We start from the raw sequence: 20071 nt of genomic DNA, 5'->3' as shown, positions 1-20071 counted from the left end.
TTGCACAAGAGCTCAAACCTAAAGCTTCCTCGGATAACCTCAACTTTTTCGATGAGGATTCACCCAACGAGACCTCCGATTCATCAAATGGAATTCTACGTTTCTTCGCTTCGGAACTATGGCTTCTACAATCATCAACAACTTCGATCGATTTATCCTTCTCAACTGTTTCCGCGGTCGATTGAACTTCCGAGTACAACCCTACATCCGTATCCCTCCCCAAATCAATAGCCTTCCCATCGTCGACATATTCAACGCTCACCTCTGCACCAATGGCGTCCGCCGCTACAGACCTCCGTCCATCGGAGCCGGTCGGCACCAACTCTTCCGGTGCGGTCTCGTACGAATGAGGGAGACTATCAGCATTCTCTTCCAAGCTATCAGGCAGGGATAACATGAAAATGCCGGTGGACTCCACATGGAACGCTCCGGAATCCGATGAATCAGAATCAGAGTCGTCGTCACCGGATTTCGATTTGCCGGTGAAGGGGCAGCGACGGAAGACATTCCCTGGCGAGCCAAAAATAACGGGATCGTCGTCATCATAAACGTTCATTGTGAGATGAAAAGATGAAGATCAACAGAAACAGAAACCTCCCTCTGAAAATTAATGGTAGAAATTAGGGTTTCGATTGAAATTTATGGTTTGACTTTCAACTACGATTTCATTTATTAAATATATAAATTAATAAAGAACATTTCCGGCAAGGTCGCGCGTTCGAACCCCATGGTGAGCGATTTATTTTTGTTTTTGTTGTTTTTTCTTTACAAAGAGTTGGGGGAAATTAGGTTTATTTTTATTTTTCAATTTTAAATATTATTATTTTTTAAACTTAGATTGATAAAAAAAAAATCCGACCGAAACAACCCTTCATGCCTTCAAATTAAGCTCCTAATTGAATCGTTAAGTAATCAGTTCATGGTTCATTTACATTCTATAGTTTCTTTTATTATTCTGAGTGGTTCAACTTCGATTCCACTCGGTTGAACTTAACTTATTAAACTCTTAATTAATTGGATAATTTTAAAAAAAAACTTAAAAATATTAAATATATGTTTTAGTTTCTAATATTCACCCTTTTTTCTATTTTGTTTTTATTTTTAAAGAATTATTAATTTCTTCGCCTTCATTTTATTATTTTTTTAATTGACAAAATTTTGTTATATAATATTGAGTAAATAAATATTGAAATATTAAAATTTTTGCCTACTTTTTTTTTTTTTCAAGGGAATTAGATTTTTTTTTTTTTTGCTTAAAAATAAATATATTGTAATTTTCATTATTTTTCTTGCATTTTTTTTATTTAAAAAATGATAAAAATGAAAATATTGTTTTTAAAATTAAATATTGTAAAAATAATTAACATTTCTGCCCGCATCCGGGAAACTACGACCCGACCCGACTTGTTTTCAAGTTCGCGACTCTCTGAGAGAGGTAGGAGGAGGAGACGGTGGAATCCCAGCACCTTTCTTCTTGATTGGATTGGGATCTCGAGAGAGAGAGAGAGAAATTGGCTGTTGCCCAACAGAGAGAGAGAGAGAGAGACGTGGAATGAAATCTGGTAAAACCCACGTGTATAAGTGTTGGGCATTGCGGCAGTCCTCATTTGCTTGCTGGGTTTCTTCGTTCGTGGCTCCTGGTGTGTAAATTAGGTAATTATCTCTGTTTCTTCTTTTGTTCTTCATGTTTTCTTGAAGTTCTTCTGTTCTGATTGAAGGTTGGATTTCTGCATCGAAGTAGTGTTTGAATTTATAAATGAATTCTCCTTGTAGCAACAATTGAATTTCTCCTTGTAGAACATAAGAAACAAGGTGTCCATAGGGGCATTTTCCAACTTTTAAAAGGGTGTCCAAGTTGAGTAAATGAAAGGAGAACCTTGAGTCCTATGGGAGAGCCACTCACCAATTGAAAAGATGAGCAAATGTCCTTCAATATAGTCGATGAAAAATAAGAAATGGAGAAAATTTAATGGACGCACCAATGGGGTGATAAGATCATGGAAGCCAATGGTTGTACTAGAAAGATGTAGATGCTCCATTGTTTGTTAACGTTGGAAGTCATATGCTCAAGAGCTAAGTTCTAATACTTCTTGATGTTCTTCCACGTACCATGGGCTGTGTTTAGGGTCAAAGTTTCAATTTGCCAATTTCATGATCAAGGGCAATTTTTGTGTCAAGTTGGGTGTAGGCTAGTTTATGGGGGCTTTGGAAGATGGAAACAACAAAATCTTTAGAGGAGAGTACTTATGTCGATATTTGACTTATACGATATTATCTCTTCTTCCTCCATTTTAATAGATATAATATCCCAGCTATAATAGTAATAGGATATAGACGAGACTAGGGAATGATTGGTCTTAGCGATTCCCTTCCCATAAAAGCCTAGAGTATCTGAAACACGTAGAGACTGTTCTAGAAGCTCTGCGTGAGCACCAACTTCAAGCCCATACGGAGTTGTGGAATTTCAACCTGATTTGGAGGATGGAGGATGTTGATTTGAATAGGGAGCCTGAACTTAGGTTCTTTGTTTATCTTTCGGCCTCTATTTCTAGTCCCTTTTGTAATTATTCACTTGGTCTTATTTCTCACGACCGGTCCATTCTGGTAGTTTGGCTCCTTTTGTGGGTTTTTCTTTTTTTGTATGTCTGTATTTTTTTTCATCTTTTCTCAATGTAAGTTAAGTTATTTTCATAAAAAAGAAAAAAAAAGGGAGAGGTTCCGTACATTGCATCGATGATCCCCTCCTCTATCGTGTGACTTCTTTCTTTGGTAACGCCAGATCCAATTTGCTTGAAAGCCTGATTTTCGTTCTTTAAATTGATGAGGCCAATACCACCTCTATCAATAGGAGTTAATTTTTCTTGTTTAACAAGATGATTTCAGCAATGTATGGAACAATATAGAAAAGCAAACTAATTCTCTAGAAAACAGGCTTTCAGGAACCTAAAGAAAAGCAAACTAGTTCTCTAGAGAACAGGAAACAATATAGAAAAGGAAACACAAAAAATAGGCTAATTCCCTTATTATATGGGATTACACCAATATTCCTCATATGAAGGTTATTCTTTCGATTCTCCTCCTCAAGCTATGGAATAGATATCATTCATTTTTAACTTGGATACTATCTCATGAAACAATAAGCTATGAAGTTCTTTTGTTTGCACATTTGCCAATTAAGCCGTGAGGGCACATAACTTATGCATACTAACCCCTTCTCTAACTATTCCTTAATAAAATGTAATTTGATTTCAATATGCTTTGTCCTATCATGCTGGACAGGATTATGAACAATATTGATGGCTGATTTATTGTCACATTACAACTTTATCAGGTCTTCCCCTCAGTCTGTATGTTACCAAAGGTTATCTTTGACCATAAAAGTTCATGTAGTCCTTTTACAATGGCTCGAAATTCAAAATTCAACTATACATGTTTCCCCTATTTTTCTTCAATTGCAACTCTAGCCAACTTGCCTCTACTCTAGGCTCAACTTCCTTCATATACAACATCGCATCTCATTTCACCATCTAGTTTCTCAAAAACTTTGGCCCACATGCTTCCACATTGACCAAGAACCTCATCGAGATGTGTTTGAACCCTTCGTTGGGTCAAAACGGCCTTAAAATGCTCAATAGGAGCTTATCAGATGATTTCAGCACTTACTGAAATCTATCGAGGCATGAAAATGTTTACTAAGGTATAACTATGTAAACTGAAGCTTATTGAACCATTATAATGCTTGTCAAGACATATCGGCTCAAGATAGTGCTATCTAGGAGCTTTCGAGTCCCACCAATGCTTCATGATGCTATTCCGAGCCTTAGAATGTCATTGGCCTTCGTAGTTCGCTCAAGCATGCTTATCGAGAACCGACCCATGAGTCAACTTTATATTTGGAACCTCTTGGACATCCATCTATTCGAGCACTATTGAGGCATGAACCTCTTTGTGCCTAGGCCAAGTCATTTCTACATACCATGCCAGAGCCCGATCCTATATTTCAATCTCTGACTCATTGAGGTAATGACTTGGGGTGTAACGCCCACTTAGGGGAGCCTGATTCACAGTTGTTACTATTGACGCAAACTATAAACATAACGCTATAAACATCCTAAACAAGTTTTCAAAACAGAACAAAAGTAAATAACCAAAATAGACTCGGGTCTAGGTAGGATTCTTGAAGTCTCCAGCTCGTCCACACACCCGTCTCGATGCACTATATCTTGTCTATTTAGAAAGAAGAATAAAGATAATTTTTTGTGAGTAATTAATTTACAGAGTAAGTAGCTAACTTGTTATTAACAAGTTTTATTAATTATCTTTCGAGAATACTTTAAGTTTTATTCATAACGGGTTATTTATAGGTTTTTGGTCTAGATCGAGTCCTCAGTCCAACCATTCCTTGGCTCCTACCCTTATCTACTAGGGCCTCTCTACCGTATGATGGTATTCTAGCTACCTTAAACTTCAATCGTTTGCTTTGTTTATGCATACTACAAATTTCGAACTTGTATATAAGACTTGCTTGTCAATTATAGCTTGTCTAGCACACAGCCCAGCGATTAGAAATATTCATTGTTCCTAATTTAGCACACAATGCGTCGGTCAGGGGTTTCGTGTGGATTAGTGGACTGAAATTAGTCATACACATCTCATCTCATATCGTATCAATCTCACAAGCATAAACTAGAGTCATACATCATACATTTAATCATGTACTCTTAACATGCTCATATCTTATGCATGCATTCACGATGATTGTTACTCATGTCATTTACACACACTTACCACTTTAGCTCCTAATAACATGGTCAACATGCTTTACTTGAATATAATACGTTTAAACTTGTTTAGGAGCTTCAATATGCTACTTACTTGGATTGTTAATCTCTTCTCTTTCATAATATGCTCATAATATGATATTTTCGTCACAGTTTCTCCTAATTGGACCTTATTTAATAATTTTCAAGGTTAGTATAGGCCAATATTAATATAGCACGTCAAAAGGAGTTGAACGGACAAACTGAAACTCGAAACAAGCCTCCACGCGCTGACCCACGCGTCTCACTCCTCGACACTCACGATTTCATGTGTGCGTGAGGCCTATGCCCCTCACACGTATTCTTCCTTGGGCCTCTGTGGAAATTTCCAATTCTTTTTCTTTAATATCCGATGTGTCCTTAGTGCTTGATCTCCTCTTAGGCTCGAGATCTTGTGTCAAGTTCTTTTACAAAGATGTAGACCACACATTCACCAATCTTTTGAGCCTAATCTCAAAGATTATCATGCATTGTATATCAAGAGTTCAAGATTTGCAACCCACAAGTTTTCTACATAACATACCTTTGATTTCCACACTCCAACTCCTATCTTGGTCCCTTCTTCTCTGATTTAACTCCAAATACATACTACTTTTGTTCCTCTGAATCTTTAACACCCCACAACTCGTGTGAAGCTCACCCAACTCCCATTAATTATCGGATTTTACTTGACTTCGGTATGGGTTTTAAGTTGGGTGTTCTTTTCCTCCTCCATTTTTTGTCAATTGCCTTAATTTTCCCCATTTTCATAAATCTTCATTTATCACTCTTCTTCTAACTCCACCACCGTCGGAAGGAAATGCCCCCCCACATGGGCCTTGGCTTCCTTCCTCTTGGCCAGCAGCGCCTACTGCTGCCATTTTCTTTGTTGTTGTTGTTGTTTTTTTAATTAATTAATTATTCACTATTACTATTATTATTTTCCTATAAACACAATATTACACGAGGCCTTATCAAGCCTTTGTTAAGCTTGTCTCTGACACCCTTGATAATACTGATGTTTTTAATCTTGCTTACACCTTAGCTTGACAATTTTGTCCATTCTTCAATGTGTGTTGGATGATGCATTGTCCTCCTCGGTTGCATCGTGACACCTGTCTTTCTCAGCTTTCACGTTGCTCAATGGGCTCCACTTACGTGTCCCTTTCTATTTGTCTGCATGTAGGAGTCACAACCTACTCTTTTCATAGTATGGTTGTGACATTCTCTATCGCTTAAACTAGACATTGTCTTGATAACGATCCAAACTTTGGGTTGGCTGCTAGCTGGCCCGTTATAAATAATCATGCATCAATATGAATACGGAACTGCCCACTACTTACGACTTATACCACTAATAAACCTTTCCTTGGCCTTCAGACTCACAACATAAGCATGACCACACAAAACTTGCACTCTCTCTACGAGCTATCCTAAAGACAAGGTCACTGAGACCTGTAATGTAGACACAATAAAGTTTCTAATGCCTCTTGTTTAGCTAGGGGACACCTGTCCCTACATAACTTTGACACTTCTCTCCGGCCAATTCTCAACTTAGTTGTCTCTTGTGGCAAACGCAACAAATGATGCTTCATTCTAGTTTTGTTGCAACTTGTCTCTTCTTGGTTCTTATATTCAGCCTGGTACTCCTTTATGATTAAATGATGGTCTTGATAATTTCTTGTGAACCTACCCACTTATGCATGTGTAAATGACTTAAGGGATACACGTGCTCAATTCTCTTGGATCACTTCTATGGGCAAACGATCAATTCTAATGAGTTACTTCCATCTCTTGAAGAACTTCTGCAAGCGTTGCTTGCATCTTTCATGCTAGGTTCTCTTGAGTGATTTTCCTTTCTTTATGGCTCTCTCTTAGCCATGATTGTCCACTCTCAAGACTACTTATTTTCCTTTTCTTCAACTGGCTTTTAACTCGGCCACATTGTCCACCCACATGAACTTCATCAATGCCCACTTGGTCCTTCTCTTGCTTTATAGCTCTCTCTTAGCCACGAATGTCCACTATATAGACTACTATTTTCTTTTTTCAACTGCCTTTTAACTTAACCACATTGTTCACCCACATGGATTTTATCAATGCTCACTTTACACTTGACGGATGCCTGTCATTGACCCTCAACTTCTCTGCTTGCAGCCATTAGCACTATCCTTTTGGTGGCATTGGTTCTTTGGAAGATAACCAACCTCGTACACCTTTTGAACATCTCTTACCTGCATATGAATCCCTAAACCCTTGGCATATGAGCTTGATTCTTGATTTCTAATAGGTAAGACTCCCTTCAACGATGTCTCAACACACGATACTCTTGAGTACCTTCAACGATGTCTCAACACACGATACTCTTGAATCTCAAAGAGTGTGATTTCTACCCACAACACTTCATGGAACACACGACACTCCTGAATCTCAAGGAGTCTAGCTTCACCCATAATACTCCGTGGGGCACCATAAATTGTCTTTATTACTCTTCCATTGATTGTCTCTTTCGTTGTTTCTTTCTTTATCTACAAAGAATGCTTATGCATTTACACTGGGTGGTTTGTCAAGCATAATACTTTTTCTGCTCTCTTCTGTTTGAATAAGGGAGATTGTATCTTCTTGAGATGATGTTTCCTATTTTTCGATGATGTGCACTCGATCTTGGTCAAACTTGTTGCGTCTGGCCAAAACGTCATAGACACGATTTGTTTCAATAAATTCCTTTATAATTAAGGCATCTGCAATGTACTTCATCTCGAATACCCAATAGCAATCGAGTTCTTGCCACAATGTTTATAAGGAAAACATAAATCATTCTCGGAAACCTATACTTAATCGGAAGAACTCCAATGCTTGCAATGTTGACAACTTGAAGGAAATTTTTTGAGCTCCTCATAGCCAGAAGAAAAAACCTAAGGTGTATCTTGTTCTTTTTGTCACATGCTGCATTCCCGACTAATTCCAAAACCTCAGCAACATGGTATTTGAGGACGGTGGCCAAGTAGATTAGAGCACCTACAACAGTGCGCTTTACGTAGCAACCTTGCTTTAAGTATCATCCGATTCTTCCAACCGAGAATTGGAATCCAGCCTTGACAGACTTAGAGATCTTAGTTTTGTCGCCTCATTTTCTCCCTCCAATACCCTTGGTTCCATCCATTTTGAATACTTCAAAATTGAATCTCAAAATTTGAAGCTTTGTGACAACGATTGGAAGAAAAACTTGAGATTTTTCTGTCATGATGGTGGAACAAAGAGAAGGCAGGACTTGGTCACCGTGAATGATCAGCACCTATGAAAGCTTCACTGACTTTAGATTCAATTGACTATGAAGGCTCTGATATCATGTTGAAAGAGTAATTTGTACTACTCTCCTTATGTTAAAAGAGTAACTTGTATTACTCTTCTTTCTTATTATTCCTCAAAGAAGTACATATGCCTATTTATAATAAAGAAAAGCTAACCAATTCTCTAAGGGATAGGAAATAATACATAAAAGGAAAGGGAGGTTACCTTACCTTAGCCTTCTAGAGGCGATTTAAAAAGTTGATGAAGCATTAAAGGTGGTTTAATAGTTTTTCTTATTAAGCATGAGTTATTAATCTTCCTCATTATGTCATTTTAATGTTTCATCCGTACTGGCTCCTTTTATTATACCATCGTTATGTTTTGAGTCATGTCTTCTCTTTTATTCCTTTTCTTTTTCTATCTTTAGTATTCTTTATTGATTATTTTTTCTATTATGATCAAGGCTCATGCCATGTTTAGCTTGAGGCTTGCGGATTTCCTCTTCAAGACATAGTCCTCGAGGTTTCAGCTTTTACGGACTTCCATTACCCTGCACATTAGTTCAAAATCCAGCTAAATTCAAATCTCCATGAGCAACTATGTCGCTCAAATGTAACGATTCCATGGAGAGGATTCAAAGGTTGAGTATTGAAAATGGCGATTCTTTTCCACATTCAGAGATACTTAAATATAAAAGACGTAAAGTCTCTGTTGTCCGGGATTTCCCTCCTGGCTGTGGCCGGAGTGTTTTGCAAAATAATTCAATCCCCATAAAAGGTGTGATAGGTGATATAATAGAGAGTTCTCTGTCAGTGCATCATGAAGTGTTGGGAAGTGTGAAGATGTCAAATGCACATACTGCTTTAGACTTTGCCACAAAAGGAACCAATATTTTGCATCTAGAAGATGGACACAGTACAGTGAAGGCTGCATCATCATTGTTGACTGAGGATTTGGAAAGCAGAGATGGATTGTCTAAAAATATAAAATATTCTGCAGAAGATGAACCTTTATCGAAATCCTTGCATGGAGTGGTTGTTTCTGCTAGAAAAGAAGAGGTACTTGAGCCCAGTAAGTTGAGGCCATGCTCACCACCCAATTTCCCCACCTTTGTTTCTAATGGAAAAAACGTGAAAAAGGTTGTGGTTAGAAAATACCCTCCTAGAAGAGTAGTTTCAGCTGTTAGAGACTTCCCTCCCTTCTGTGGACAAAACGCCCCTCCTTTATCCAATGTGGAGTGTCCCCCAGTGAATGACTCTCAAAACAATTTTGAGCATCATTATAAGTCGTTAAATTTGGATAAGGATGTAGAATGTGTGGCAGATAACGCTCACAAAGAAGAACACAATATTGAATTGGCAGAGGATGTGGCCAAGCTAACCATGGATAAAATTTGTGCTGATTTGATTGAGGAAACTATTAAAGAAACAGAGATGCAAAGTAAATGTGGATTGAGAAACGAATTTACATTAGAAAAATGCACAAAAACTTCCTGTAGTGATCAATCCAAGCTTGATAACAAGTGTCAGAGTACTCTAAATGAATTGAAAGAAGGTTTGGAGGAAAATTTCAGTAAGGAAATTGTGGTTTTCAGAGGAGAGGCACCTCCAAAAGAAAATATTTTGGATACGCCCTCCAATCAGAAGCAATTGAAACTTGTACCCTTGGAGGAAACCCTTTCATCTGAAAGACTTATTGTGTTAGGTCTTATGGCTTCATCGAATTGTCCTTGGAGGCAAGGTAAATCGAACAACAAGCCCTCTCCAGGAGGTGGCTTAAGTGGAAGAAAATTGAAGAAACGTGGGCAGCTAGAGAAAACGGAACCAATTTTAAGAAAGGAGGATGCAAGAGAGAATCACAAAAATTCTTCAAAGAAGACATCTTCCGTTAAAAGCGATGCTGTTAATGGGGATATGCATCAGCTAGTTATTGCAGATAGCAGTATAAGTGTCAGTGACGATGAAAATAACGATTCTCATTTGAATCTTAGATCCTATAATACTGATGTGAGCCTTATTCCATTCTCTCAAATTAATGAAATTGGAAATGAGCATGGTATTGATTCTAAAGGTACTAGGACTAGAGTAAGGGAGACATTGCGGCTTTTCCAAGCTGTATGTAGGAAGCTCTTGCAGGAAGAAGAAGCAGGGAAGAAGGTCCAAGGAAATGCCTCTAGGAGGATTGATTTTATAGCAGCAAAAATCCTCAGGGATAAGGGGAAATATGTTAATGTGTGTAAACAAATTTTAGGACCAGTCCCTGGAGTTGAAGTTGGGGATGAGTTCCGATATAGGATAGAACTTAATATTATTGGACTTCATCGCCAAGTTCAGGGTGGGATAGATTATGTAAAGTGTGGTAAAAAGATCCTTGCTACTAGTATTGTTGCATCAGGGGGCTACACTAATAACCTTGATAACTCTGATGTCCTGATTTATACAGGGCAAGGAGGAAATATGATGAATTCAGACAAAAAACCTGAAGACCAAAAACTTGAACGAGGAAACCTTGCGTTAAAGAATAGTTTTGATGAAAAGAGTCCGGTTAGAGTGATTCGTGGCTATGAATCGTCTGATGGAAAAACGTATGTTTTCGATGGGCTATATTTGGTGGAGAAATGGTGGCAAGATATGGGTCCTCATGGTAAACTTATTTACAAGTTTCAGTTGTGTCGAATTCCAGGTCAACCTGAACTTGCTTGGAAAGAATTAAAGAGGTCTAGAAAATTCAAAGTAAGAGAAGGTCTTTGTGCGGAGGATATTTCTCAAGGGAAAGAATCAATTCCTGTTTGTGCAGTGAACATCATAGATGACGAGAAGCCACCACCATTTAGTTACATCAATAAAGTGATATATCCTGATTGGTGTCGCCCAATTCCTCTCAAGGGTTGTGATTGTACTGCAGGGTGCTCAGATTCTGAGAGATGTCATTGTGCAGTCTTGAATGGAGGAGAGATCCCATTTAATCATAATGGGGCTATTGTTGAGGCAAAGTCTCTTGTCTATGAGTGTGGTCCTTCATGCAAGTGTCCTCCTTCTTGTCATAATCGAGTTGGTCAGCGTGGTATCAAATTTCAATTGGAAGTTTTTAAAACCAAATCAAGGGGATGGGGTGTGAGATCCCTAAATTCAATCCCCTCGGGAAGTTTTATTTGTGAGTATGTAGGGGAGCTTCTCGAGGATAAGGAAGCAGAACAAAGAACTGGTAACGATGAGTATTTGTTTGATATTGGGAATAACTTCAGTGACAATTCTCTCTGGGATGGACTTTCAACTCTCCTGCCTGACACACAGGCGAATGCTTGTGATATTGTGGAGGATGGTAGTTTTACCATTGATGCGGCAAATTATGGTAATATTGGGAGATTTATCAACCATAGTTGCTCACCCAATCTTTATGCCCAAAATGTTCTTTATGATCACGAGGATAAGCGAATTCCACATATTATGTTCTTTGCTGCCGAGAATATTCCTCCCTTACAGGAGCTATCTTACCATTACAATTATATGATCGATCAAGTTCGTGATTCTAATGGAAATATTAAAAAGAAGAGATGTCACTGTGGTTCCGTGGAGTGTACTGGTTGGATGTATTGAGTTTTGGCCAAGAAGTTCCAATCAATCAACAGGATTGTATGTTTCTTCTTAGGTAAGTTCTGACAAATCCTTCTTTTTTATAATCGTATCTTTTCCTCATTTCCCTGTTATTTTTATGGTCTTGGTATAGATGCATGCATGCCTCATTAGCTCAATTGAATCTAGTCTCATGCTATTGACATGATACCATAGCTATTAAATTTGGATCATGTATTCGTTCTATCATCTGTGGCAATTTTTCCTGAGGTCCCTCATCATTTCCCTTGGTGAGTTGCCCTAATTTGATCTCCTCTATTCCAAATCAAACTGTTTTTCACAAGATTACATTTTTTTTTTCCTTAGAATACCTAAATTTCCTAGTTATTAATGCAAATGGGAAAGAATTTGGATATGTCCCGGTTCATTCTCCATAAAGAAGGCAATAGATTGTTCCTGTTTGCTTTTTAAATACTTTAGATTTTGGAATGACTAGAAAATCTGAGAATGTATCATAAGGATGTTGACAAATTTTCCTATGCATCTGGATTAATCCCAAGAACAATCATTTGATTGTATAACATTGAACATTGAACATTGAACATTGAAGATTTTAAAAGGTATTTAACATTGTTCAGATTCCAAGATAGAACATTTTTTAAGATATGAACTAGAATATTTTCATAGTACACTCCCACAAATTTATTAATTGATTGATTCTGGTTGCTGGGGGGATTTTCCTTGTTGGATGATCCCCAAATAGAATGGATGGTGGAATGTTTGACTGGTAGTCTCTTTAAGAATAGAGTTAGGATTTTGTGACAGTGTGTGGTCAAAGCTTTGCTTTGGCGTCTCTGGAATGAAAGGAACCGTAGGGTTTTGTTTTATTTTTTTTTTTTTGGTCAAAACAAAGGTTAAGAAGACGGTATTTTTTGAAACGTTGTACAGTTCAATCTCCTAGTGGAGTCCGAACCACATAGTTATTTTGTAATTGTAGCCTTCTTTTGATTTTGCTTGATTGGAAGTTGTTTTTGTAGACTCTTGTTGGGAGAGGGTTTCCTCTACCTGACCCATAGGTTGTCATTTTGTGATTAATACAAGTCTCTTTCCGAATTAAAGGCAAAGTCTTGTGCAGGCTAGCTTCTTCGCTATCATTTGGGGTATTTGATTTGTGCACGATAATAGGGTTTTCAAATAGGTTGAGAGGTTGTGTGGCGAGGTTTGGGAGTTGGGTAGATTTAATGTCTCATTTTGGGCGTTGTCCCCCGGCCTTTTTGTAACTATGATCTTGGATGATTAATTTTGTAACGGCCCAAGCCTACCACTAGCATTGTCCTCTTTGGGCTTTCCCTTTCGGGCTTCCACTCAAGGTTTTTAAAATGCGTCTGCTAGAGAGAGGTTTTCACACCCTTTATAAGGGTGTTTTGTTCTCCTCTCCAACTGATGTAGGATCTCACAATTCACCCCCCTTCAAGGCCCAACGTCCTCATTGGCCCTTGTTCCTTTCTCCAATGGATGTGGGACCACCGCCAAATCCACTCCCCTTCAGGGCCCAACATCCTTACTGGCACACTGCCTCGTGTCTACCCCCTTTTGGGGAATAGCCTCCTCGCTGGCACATCGCCCGGTGTCTGGCTCTAATACCATTTGTAACGGCCCAAGCCTACTGCTAGCAGATATTGTCCTCTTTGGGCTTTCCCTTTCAGGCTTCCCCTCAAGGTTTTTAAATCGCGTCTGCTAGGGAGAGGTTTTCACACCCTTATAAAGGGTGTTTCATTCTTCTCTCCGACCGATGTAGGATCTCACAATCTCACCCCTCTTTAGGGCCCAATGTTCTTGCTGGCACTCGTTCCTTTCTCACAAATTTTGCTGGACCGAATTCTTTTCAGTAATGTTTCCTCTTTTCGTAGGGCTTGTAGAACAAAAGAAATGGCTGGTAGAACAAAAAACTACATCAGTTTCATCAATCGAAAAATCTTTGATTTTTTCCATATCTCTCTTTCTATTCGTTTGAAGTGGGTCCTGACATGTATATGCCCCACTTTTATGTTTTAAAACCACAAGTTTTACTCTCTTTTCTTTCGATGTGCCCATGTATTCAAAAATAATAATAATAATAATAATAATAATTCACACATTTAACCCAACCAAGAAAGTGCTAGATACTCATCCTATCATTGAAGCTAGCGAGACCAATTTTCATTTTGAAATTGGCCTGCTTACTGGAGACTTTCTCTCTCTGCTGATGTCTATTGGTTGAAAATCGAGAGTTCTAGATGACGAAATCATCATCACTAGAGGATTTAGACTCAAATCTAATTGGGCATGCTTGATCGTTAGTCTTTTTGGCACTTGTCTGCCGACATCTAAAACATTTTCTGGGCACTCACTCCTTCATTGTTCATCTTTCAAGTCGTTGGTTTGTTCATTCTTCCTTTCCCTTGTCGATAGGTATTGAATGTGGATGGGCCATCAATTTTCCAGTTGTTTTGCACATCGGTGGTGCTTCTTTTAAAACCTTTGTTTCCTTTGTCCCAAGGTGATCTTCTTGTTACTTCTTTTTGCTTGGTGGCCTTATTACCCTCCACCGTTCTTCCCCAAGCGACGGCCTCGTTACTTCTTGATATTTACTAGACCATCAACGAAGATGTTATTCAGACTTGGCCAGAAGTGTCAGTAACTAATCTGTTGACTTGGGCGTAATGTTGATATTGATTGTATAGTAGTAGCTCGTAGTTCACCGGAAGAAACTGGCTCCTCATCGACTTCAACATCTTTGGTCAAAACCTAATAGGTCTTTTATCATATCTCCTTATATTGTCTTTGTAATTGATCCCCCATGTGGAGGCCTCTCCTTTCAACTTGTAGATCACCAACTTCACCTTCTTGTCTTCTAGAGTATTGGTGTAAATTGTAATCGAAAAGGGATTCCACTTCTTTGACCCAATCTTGAAATGTTTCAACATCAAACTTCCCCATTGAATGTTGGGAGGTCTACTTTTATTTTGTAATCATAGTCGTGTTAGGGTTGATAATGTTGGTCTCTTCCCCTTTGTCCAGGATATTCATAGGTTACCCTCAAATATGGACCTTCGTCCTCACTCGAGCTATTGTGAACTTGAAATCTTGGATTGGCAAATCGTGGTTCAGGAGTTGAGAGAGATGATAGAATGTATTTCTTGGGAGCTCTTGAGGTCATAGATAAAATTGAAGCTCCTCTTTGCAATAATATTCTAGAATTTGGTTGTTGAAGGATTAACCTAAAGTTAGGAGATATTTGTGTAATTCATGAGCTAGTATCGAAGTTGAGAATGAATGATATCTATTACTCAGCTTATCTATTATCGGGGAAGGATATACTTTTTTCAGTTAAAGCCTTCGACTTTTGGTGCAGTTCTAATGGATTACTTCTCTACTATTCCCTTGATTCTTCCATGCTAAGGGCGCTTTGAGAGATTGACCTTAGGGTGAGGATTTTAACCGCTTTACTGGTTTGAGCTGTGTCATTACCAAAGGTGGTGGGATTTTTTCGGCCCACCATGTCAGATCCCTTCGTTGGGAGCTCTAATACCAAAACTAGTGTACCCCAAGTCTTGGAGGTTTCTTGAAATGAATCTTTAATCAACGTTCTATCAATTACAACCTAGGGACCTCTATTTAAAAGCTTCAAACTAACCTTTGAACATCTAAACAACCCCAGGTTCCTATTTGATCACCGTTGTGGAAGCCAAAGTCAATAGACCATTTTTAGGTTAAATTATACTAAAAAAAAAATCCTTTTAAAAAACAATTGAGCTAACGGAAAGACGTGGTACATAATCTATGTCTTCGTTCTGGTAGTCCATTAGCAAGTAAGTACGGAAACTGTCTTTAAATATCGGGGTTTCATCGATTCGCATTAAAAAAAAAAAAAAAAAAGCTCTTTGTATCATTAGAAACAACCTAATTGGTTTACGAGACATCGTGCATTGCATTACCACGATGAAAATAAAAATGAATTCAAATAGCTTGGAAAAGACTTCTATTCATACTTCGTGGAGTTTGATTTAAAAGAACCCTTAATCTTTAAAGTTATGTATTTGGAGGGCTAAGGCTTGAACAGGAGACTATATATGCTCTCTTTTACTCTTTTGTAAAACTCTAAGCTACAACTCAGTTGCCATTAGACAACTTTATCTGAGAAAGCTAATGGAAAAGTTTTTTTAGATAACTTTAAAGGTTAAAAAAGTTAAAACGGAACTTTCCAATTTGAACCTAGCTGAACTGGTTGAAGTATACGTCTCGACCATGTTCACCTATAGGATGTTGTTGTGGATGTCTGAGTAGCATGTATCTGCATGTGATGACTGAGATGTAATATTGTCTCTCCACAGGTCGAAGAATGGCTCGGAAACTTACTATCTTTTCTGAGTAGCCGTCATTCGAGCCTACTTTTTATGCCCGTTCTCATGACCAATATGAGCTCGAAGTTTCCTTCGTAACTCCCAGAACTTCTCCGTACTGACTCCGTTCAGAACAGAGGTGCCTTGGAGGCAGGAGTTACTGACTTAGTGCTATTTTGAGTTGAAGTTTCAGCAGAAAATGAACAAAATCACGTACTTGGTTCCATCGGATTATTGTTTTAAAGGCAATGTCTAATGAAAAGAATGCTTTTCTTAACACAACAGGCATAGCTTTGATGATAGGGCGGTGCTCCAGTTTCATTGAGATGTGTATCTATCTATCATATGATGTTGGCGGAGACTTTTGTGTCGAATTGTATTGCCATGTAACAATTTTCATGTTGCAAATTATGAGTTGATTTTTCCTGTTGTAATGGAAATACTGGGAAGGATTTTGACCCTTAACCCTGTAGATACTTTGAAGTAATGCCATAACATAATTAACTTGAAAAAATGCAACCATTTGTTGTTTCTGTAAATGATATTCTATTGAATTTTGGTAAATTGTAGTGTTCATCCTGGAGAAATGGCTGATATTTATTCATTGTATGAGATTGTTCCTTAATTTTAGATACAACAGAAGAAGATAACATAAAAGGCAGGAGTTTCTGGTTGAAGATGAACATCAATAATGTTCATCAGTTTTCCTTTTTTGCAGCATTGTTCTAGAGTTGAATTCAGCAAGTTCCTCAGAGATTGGAAGTTTATAAGCACGCAATACTGCATGAGGATTCCAGATTTCAGTTCTCTGAGGCTTTTTTCAGGTCAGATATAACTCCCTGATCTTCAGTTCTTTCATTTTGTAGTACCTGATGGAAGTAAATGATATGCAATTTAATGCACAGTTTCAATAACATGTGATAAATTGGTAGCACTTTGTAATTCTGGTACCTTATCTATGATATCATATTCGACTGCTTTGCTGGGACTCGAATACTTTGGCCGCCGGCATAAAGCTTAACCTTTAATATCGATTTTAAAAAAGAAAGAACTGTTAGTTCATTTATTGATACTTGTTTAGAGGGAACAATGTAAATTTTCAACTTTACAGTCCTGAACCATGCTGCTGTCCATTGGTGGAATGTGAGGTTGGCATGGAATCTATGACTAGAAAGAAATAGAACTTTTCAACATTCCAGTCAATCCTAATGAGCTAGAAAAAATGCCTCCTGTCCTACCCCTTTCTATAACCTCAATATCCATGAGTTTTTATGTAACGGCCCAAGCCCACTATAAGTAAATATTGTCCTCTTTGGGTGTTTCCTTGAGGTTTTTAGAATGTGTTTGCTACGTTTCCACACCTTTATAAATAATGATTCGTTCTTCTCCCCAACCGATGTGAGATCTCACAATCCACCTCCCTTCAAGGTCCAGTATCTTTGCGGACACTCATTCCCTTCTCCACTCAGTGTGGGATCCCCCAATTCATCCTCTTTGAGGTTTAGTGTTCTTGTTGGTACACCGTCACGTGTCCACCCCCTTCACTTGCTAGTACATCATCCGATGTCTAGCTCTGATACCATTTGTAATGGTCCAAACCCACCGCTAGTAGATATTGTCCTTTTTTGGTTTTCCCTTTCGAGCTTCCCTCAAGGTTTTTAAAACGCATCTGCTAGGTTTCCACACCTTTATAAAAAATGCTTCGTTCTCCTCCCCAACCGATGTGGGATCTCACAATTCACCTTCCTTCAGGACCCAGCGTCCTCGCTAGCACTAATTCCCTCCTCCAATCGATGTGGGATCCTCCAATCCACCCCCTTCAAGCCTAACGTCTTTTGGGGCCTCAACCTCCTCCCTGGCACATCACCCGGTATCTAGCTCTGATACCATTTGTAATAGTCCAAGCCCACAGCTAGTAAATATTGTTCTCTTTGGGCTTCCTCTTTCTGGCTTCCCCTCAGGATTTCTAAAACACGTCTGCTAAGGAGAGGTTTTCACACCCTTATAAAAAATGCTTTGTTCTCCTCCACCAACCGACGTGGGATCTCATAGTTTAGTTTAGTTTATGCACCTCGACTATTTTCATTGGACAAATCATACTATATTTGGTTGTCAAACTAATAGATATTTTTAAATCTATAATACGGGAATGAAGAGAAGGCAATCCATTAATCTAATTTCAACCATGATCTTACCAGTTCTGCCTTCATATTTCGTATTCATTTTCTAGTGAAATCAACGGTCTGTTGCTTGACTCTAAGTAAGATACTAACACCTTTCTGAAGTTAAGAAATAAATAGAAGAATAAGGAGGAAAACAAAGACATCCATTGCTGATAGAATACCTGCTTTGTCATTATTGTTGACGAGAGCTATGCAGAACGGCTTCCCTGAGCACCAGCTGCCAAAAGAAGTGCTGCTTCTCCCCAAGCATTACCAACGCATAACGTGAATATAGAAGGCTTAACATATCTGCAGTGGAAATGAATACTAAGGGATGAACAGTAATAAACTTTTGTTGGGTCCTCAACATGTCTACGAGGATTCTAAAGAACAGATGTAACGTCCTAAGCTCACTACTAGTAGATATTGTCACTCTTTGGACTTTTTTTTTCGGGCTTCCCCTCAAGATTTTAAAACGCGTTTGCTAGGGAGAGGTTTCCACACCCTTACAAAGAATGTTTTGTTCCCCTCTCCAATCGATGTGGGATCTCACAATCCACCCTCCTTTGGAGGCCAACGTTCTCATTGGCACTTGTTCCCTTCTTCAATTGATGTGGGATTTCACAATCTACTCCCTTCGAGACCCAGCGTCCTTGCCAACACTCGTTGCTCTCTCAAATCAATGTAGGATCTCACAATCCACATTAAAACAACGAAGATTCTAAAGACATGGTTAACCTTTGTTATCCTTTTGGAGTTAATGTAAAGATATGTAGGCTTTGCTTCATCCTCATACTGAAGGTAAAGAAATTCATCATGTATCAACTCCGTGACAAAACGAACAAGAGTCATGTCTGAGTAAACAATTCGATTCTTGTATAAATAAGATGCCAAAACTGGAGAAAGTTGCTTCCAATATTTTCAGATGACATCTTTCATTTCCACTTGGGATGTAAATGATCTATTGGACATGGCTTTAACGTACCATCCTTTCAAGAATGCAAAAGCCCTACTCTATGGAAAAATCGCATCTTGGCTTTCTTTTAAAGGCTTTCTTTTAAAATCTGTTAAAAGAAAGAAATCGAATATTCTTCGCACAAACAATAAGCAGCAAAATTTCAAATTAATATCGCAATTTTTCTCATGAATCATAAACTAAAATTTAGTTAACCAAAGTAGTTAAAAGTGTTAAATGAACATAACTCTCCACGATGGTATGATATTGTCCACTTTAAGTATAAGTTCTCATGACTTTGCTTTGGATTTCCCAAGAGGCTTCATAACGAGTATTCATTAATTATTAATCCATGATCATGCCCTAAATTAGCAGACGTTGGATTTTCATCCAACGGAAAGAACAAACCGGAACCAAAACTTCAAAACCAATATCCCAATAGCACTGGAAGAACAAAAATTCAGGCATTTACCATAGTAACAACGCCCCTTTTGCCCTTGGATTCACAGGAATAATCCGGATAAAGCAAAGATGGCCGGAGCTTCATGCCGGAAAAGTCCCCGAAGACGCTGCCACCGGCGAAAGGGATGAGAAAATTAGTGGAAAGCTGCGCCGTTCTCAGAGAGGAGGAGGACAATGACAACGTCCGGTTCGATTATCAATGGCGATATTCTGTTGGAAAGCGCGAAGCTGGAGGCAGTGGTGGCGACCTCCATGGCTATAAAACCTTGAAGAAGCAGAACGATAACCAAGCTGGAGGAGCGAAAATGGGAGATTTGTGGGCTTTTGAAGGTAATGGCTTAGGCCCAGCCCAAATCATTTTTTTTTCAAATATAGATTTTGTACCTATAAAAAAATTTAGACTTAAAAATAAATAAATTAATATCTAAATGAACCTAGCTTACATTTG

General features: G+C 38.4%; 1 protein-coding gene and 1 long non-coding RNA gene across 6 annotated transcripts; one reads left to right on the top strand and one right to left on the bottom strand.

The window, feature by feature from the left end:
• Positions 1–1392: 1392 nt before the first annotated feature.
• LOC111500227 (histone-lysine N-methyltransferase, H3 lysine-9 specific SUVH6-like) lies at positions 1393–20013 on the top strand. Of its 5 annotated transcripts, none has more exons than XM_023151911.1 (4): positions 1393–1653; positions 8554–11738; positions 16763–16868; positions 19671–20013. In XM_023151911.1, exon 2 carries the CDS (start codon positions 8690–8692, stop codon positions 11684–11686), a length of 2997 nt encoding a protein of 998 aa, XP_023007679.1. In that variant the 5' UTR covers positions 1393–1653; positions 8554–8689; the 3' UTR covers positions 11687–11738; positions 16763–16868; positions 19671–20013. The 5 variants fall into 5 exon arrangements, with proteins under 5 accessions (XP_023007679.1, XP_023007681.1, XP_023007680.1 ...); XM_023151913.1 differs by lacking the exons at positions 16763–16868; positions 19671–20013 and adding exons at positions 4365–4446; positions 16036–16558; XM_023151912.1 differs by lacking the exon at positions 19671–20013 and having other exon boundaries at positions 16763–17038.
• LOC111465157 lies at positions 16996–19731 on the bottom strand. Its single transcript, XR_002714155.1, has 3 exons — positions 19634–19731; positions 18389–18515; positions 16996–17066 (listed from the first exon to the last, which is right to left on the bottom strand). It is a non-coding gene; the product is annotated as an uncharacterized LOC111465157 (long non-coding RNA).
• Positions 20014–20071: the final 58 nt, after the last annotated feature.

Source organism: Cucurbita maxima, unplaced genomic scaffold (assembly GCF_002738345.1).
Source record: "Cucurbita maxima cultivar Rimu unplaced genomic scaffold, Cmax_1.0 Cma_Scf00028, whole genome shotgun sequence".
Lineage (NCBI taxonomy): Eukaryota > Viridiplantae > Streptophyta > Magnoliopsida > Cucurbitales > Cucurbitaceae > Cucurbita > Cucurbita maxima.
Note: the sequence above shows the minus strand (reverse complement) of the source record. Positions and strands in the feature narration are given on the sequence as shown.

Excerpts from the sequence above, each read along its gene's own strand:
- LOC111500227 (XM_023151911.1), top strand. The coding sequence starts at position 8,690 with ATGTCGCTCAAATGTAACGATTCCATGGAGAGGATTCAAAGGTTGAGT.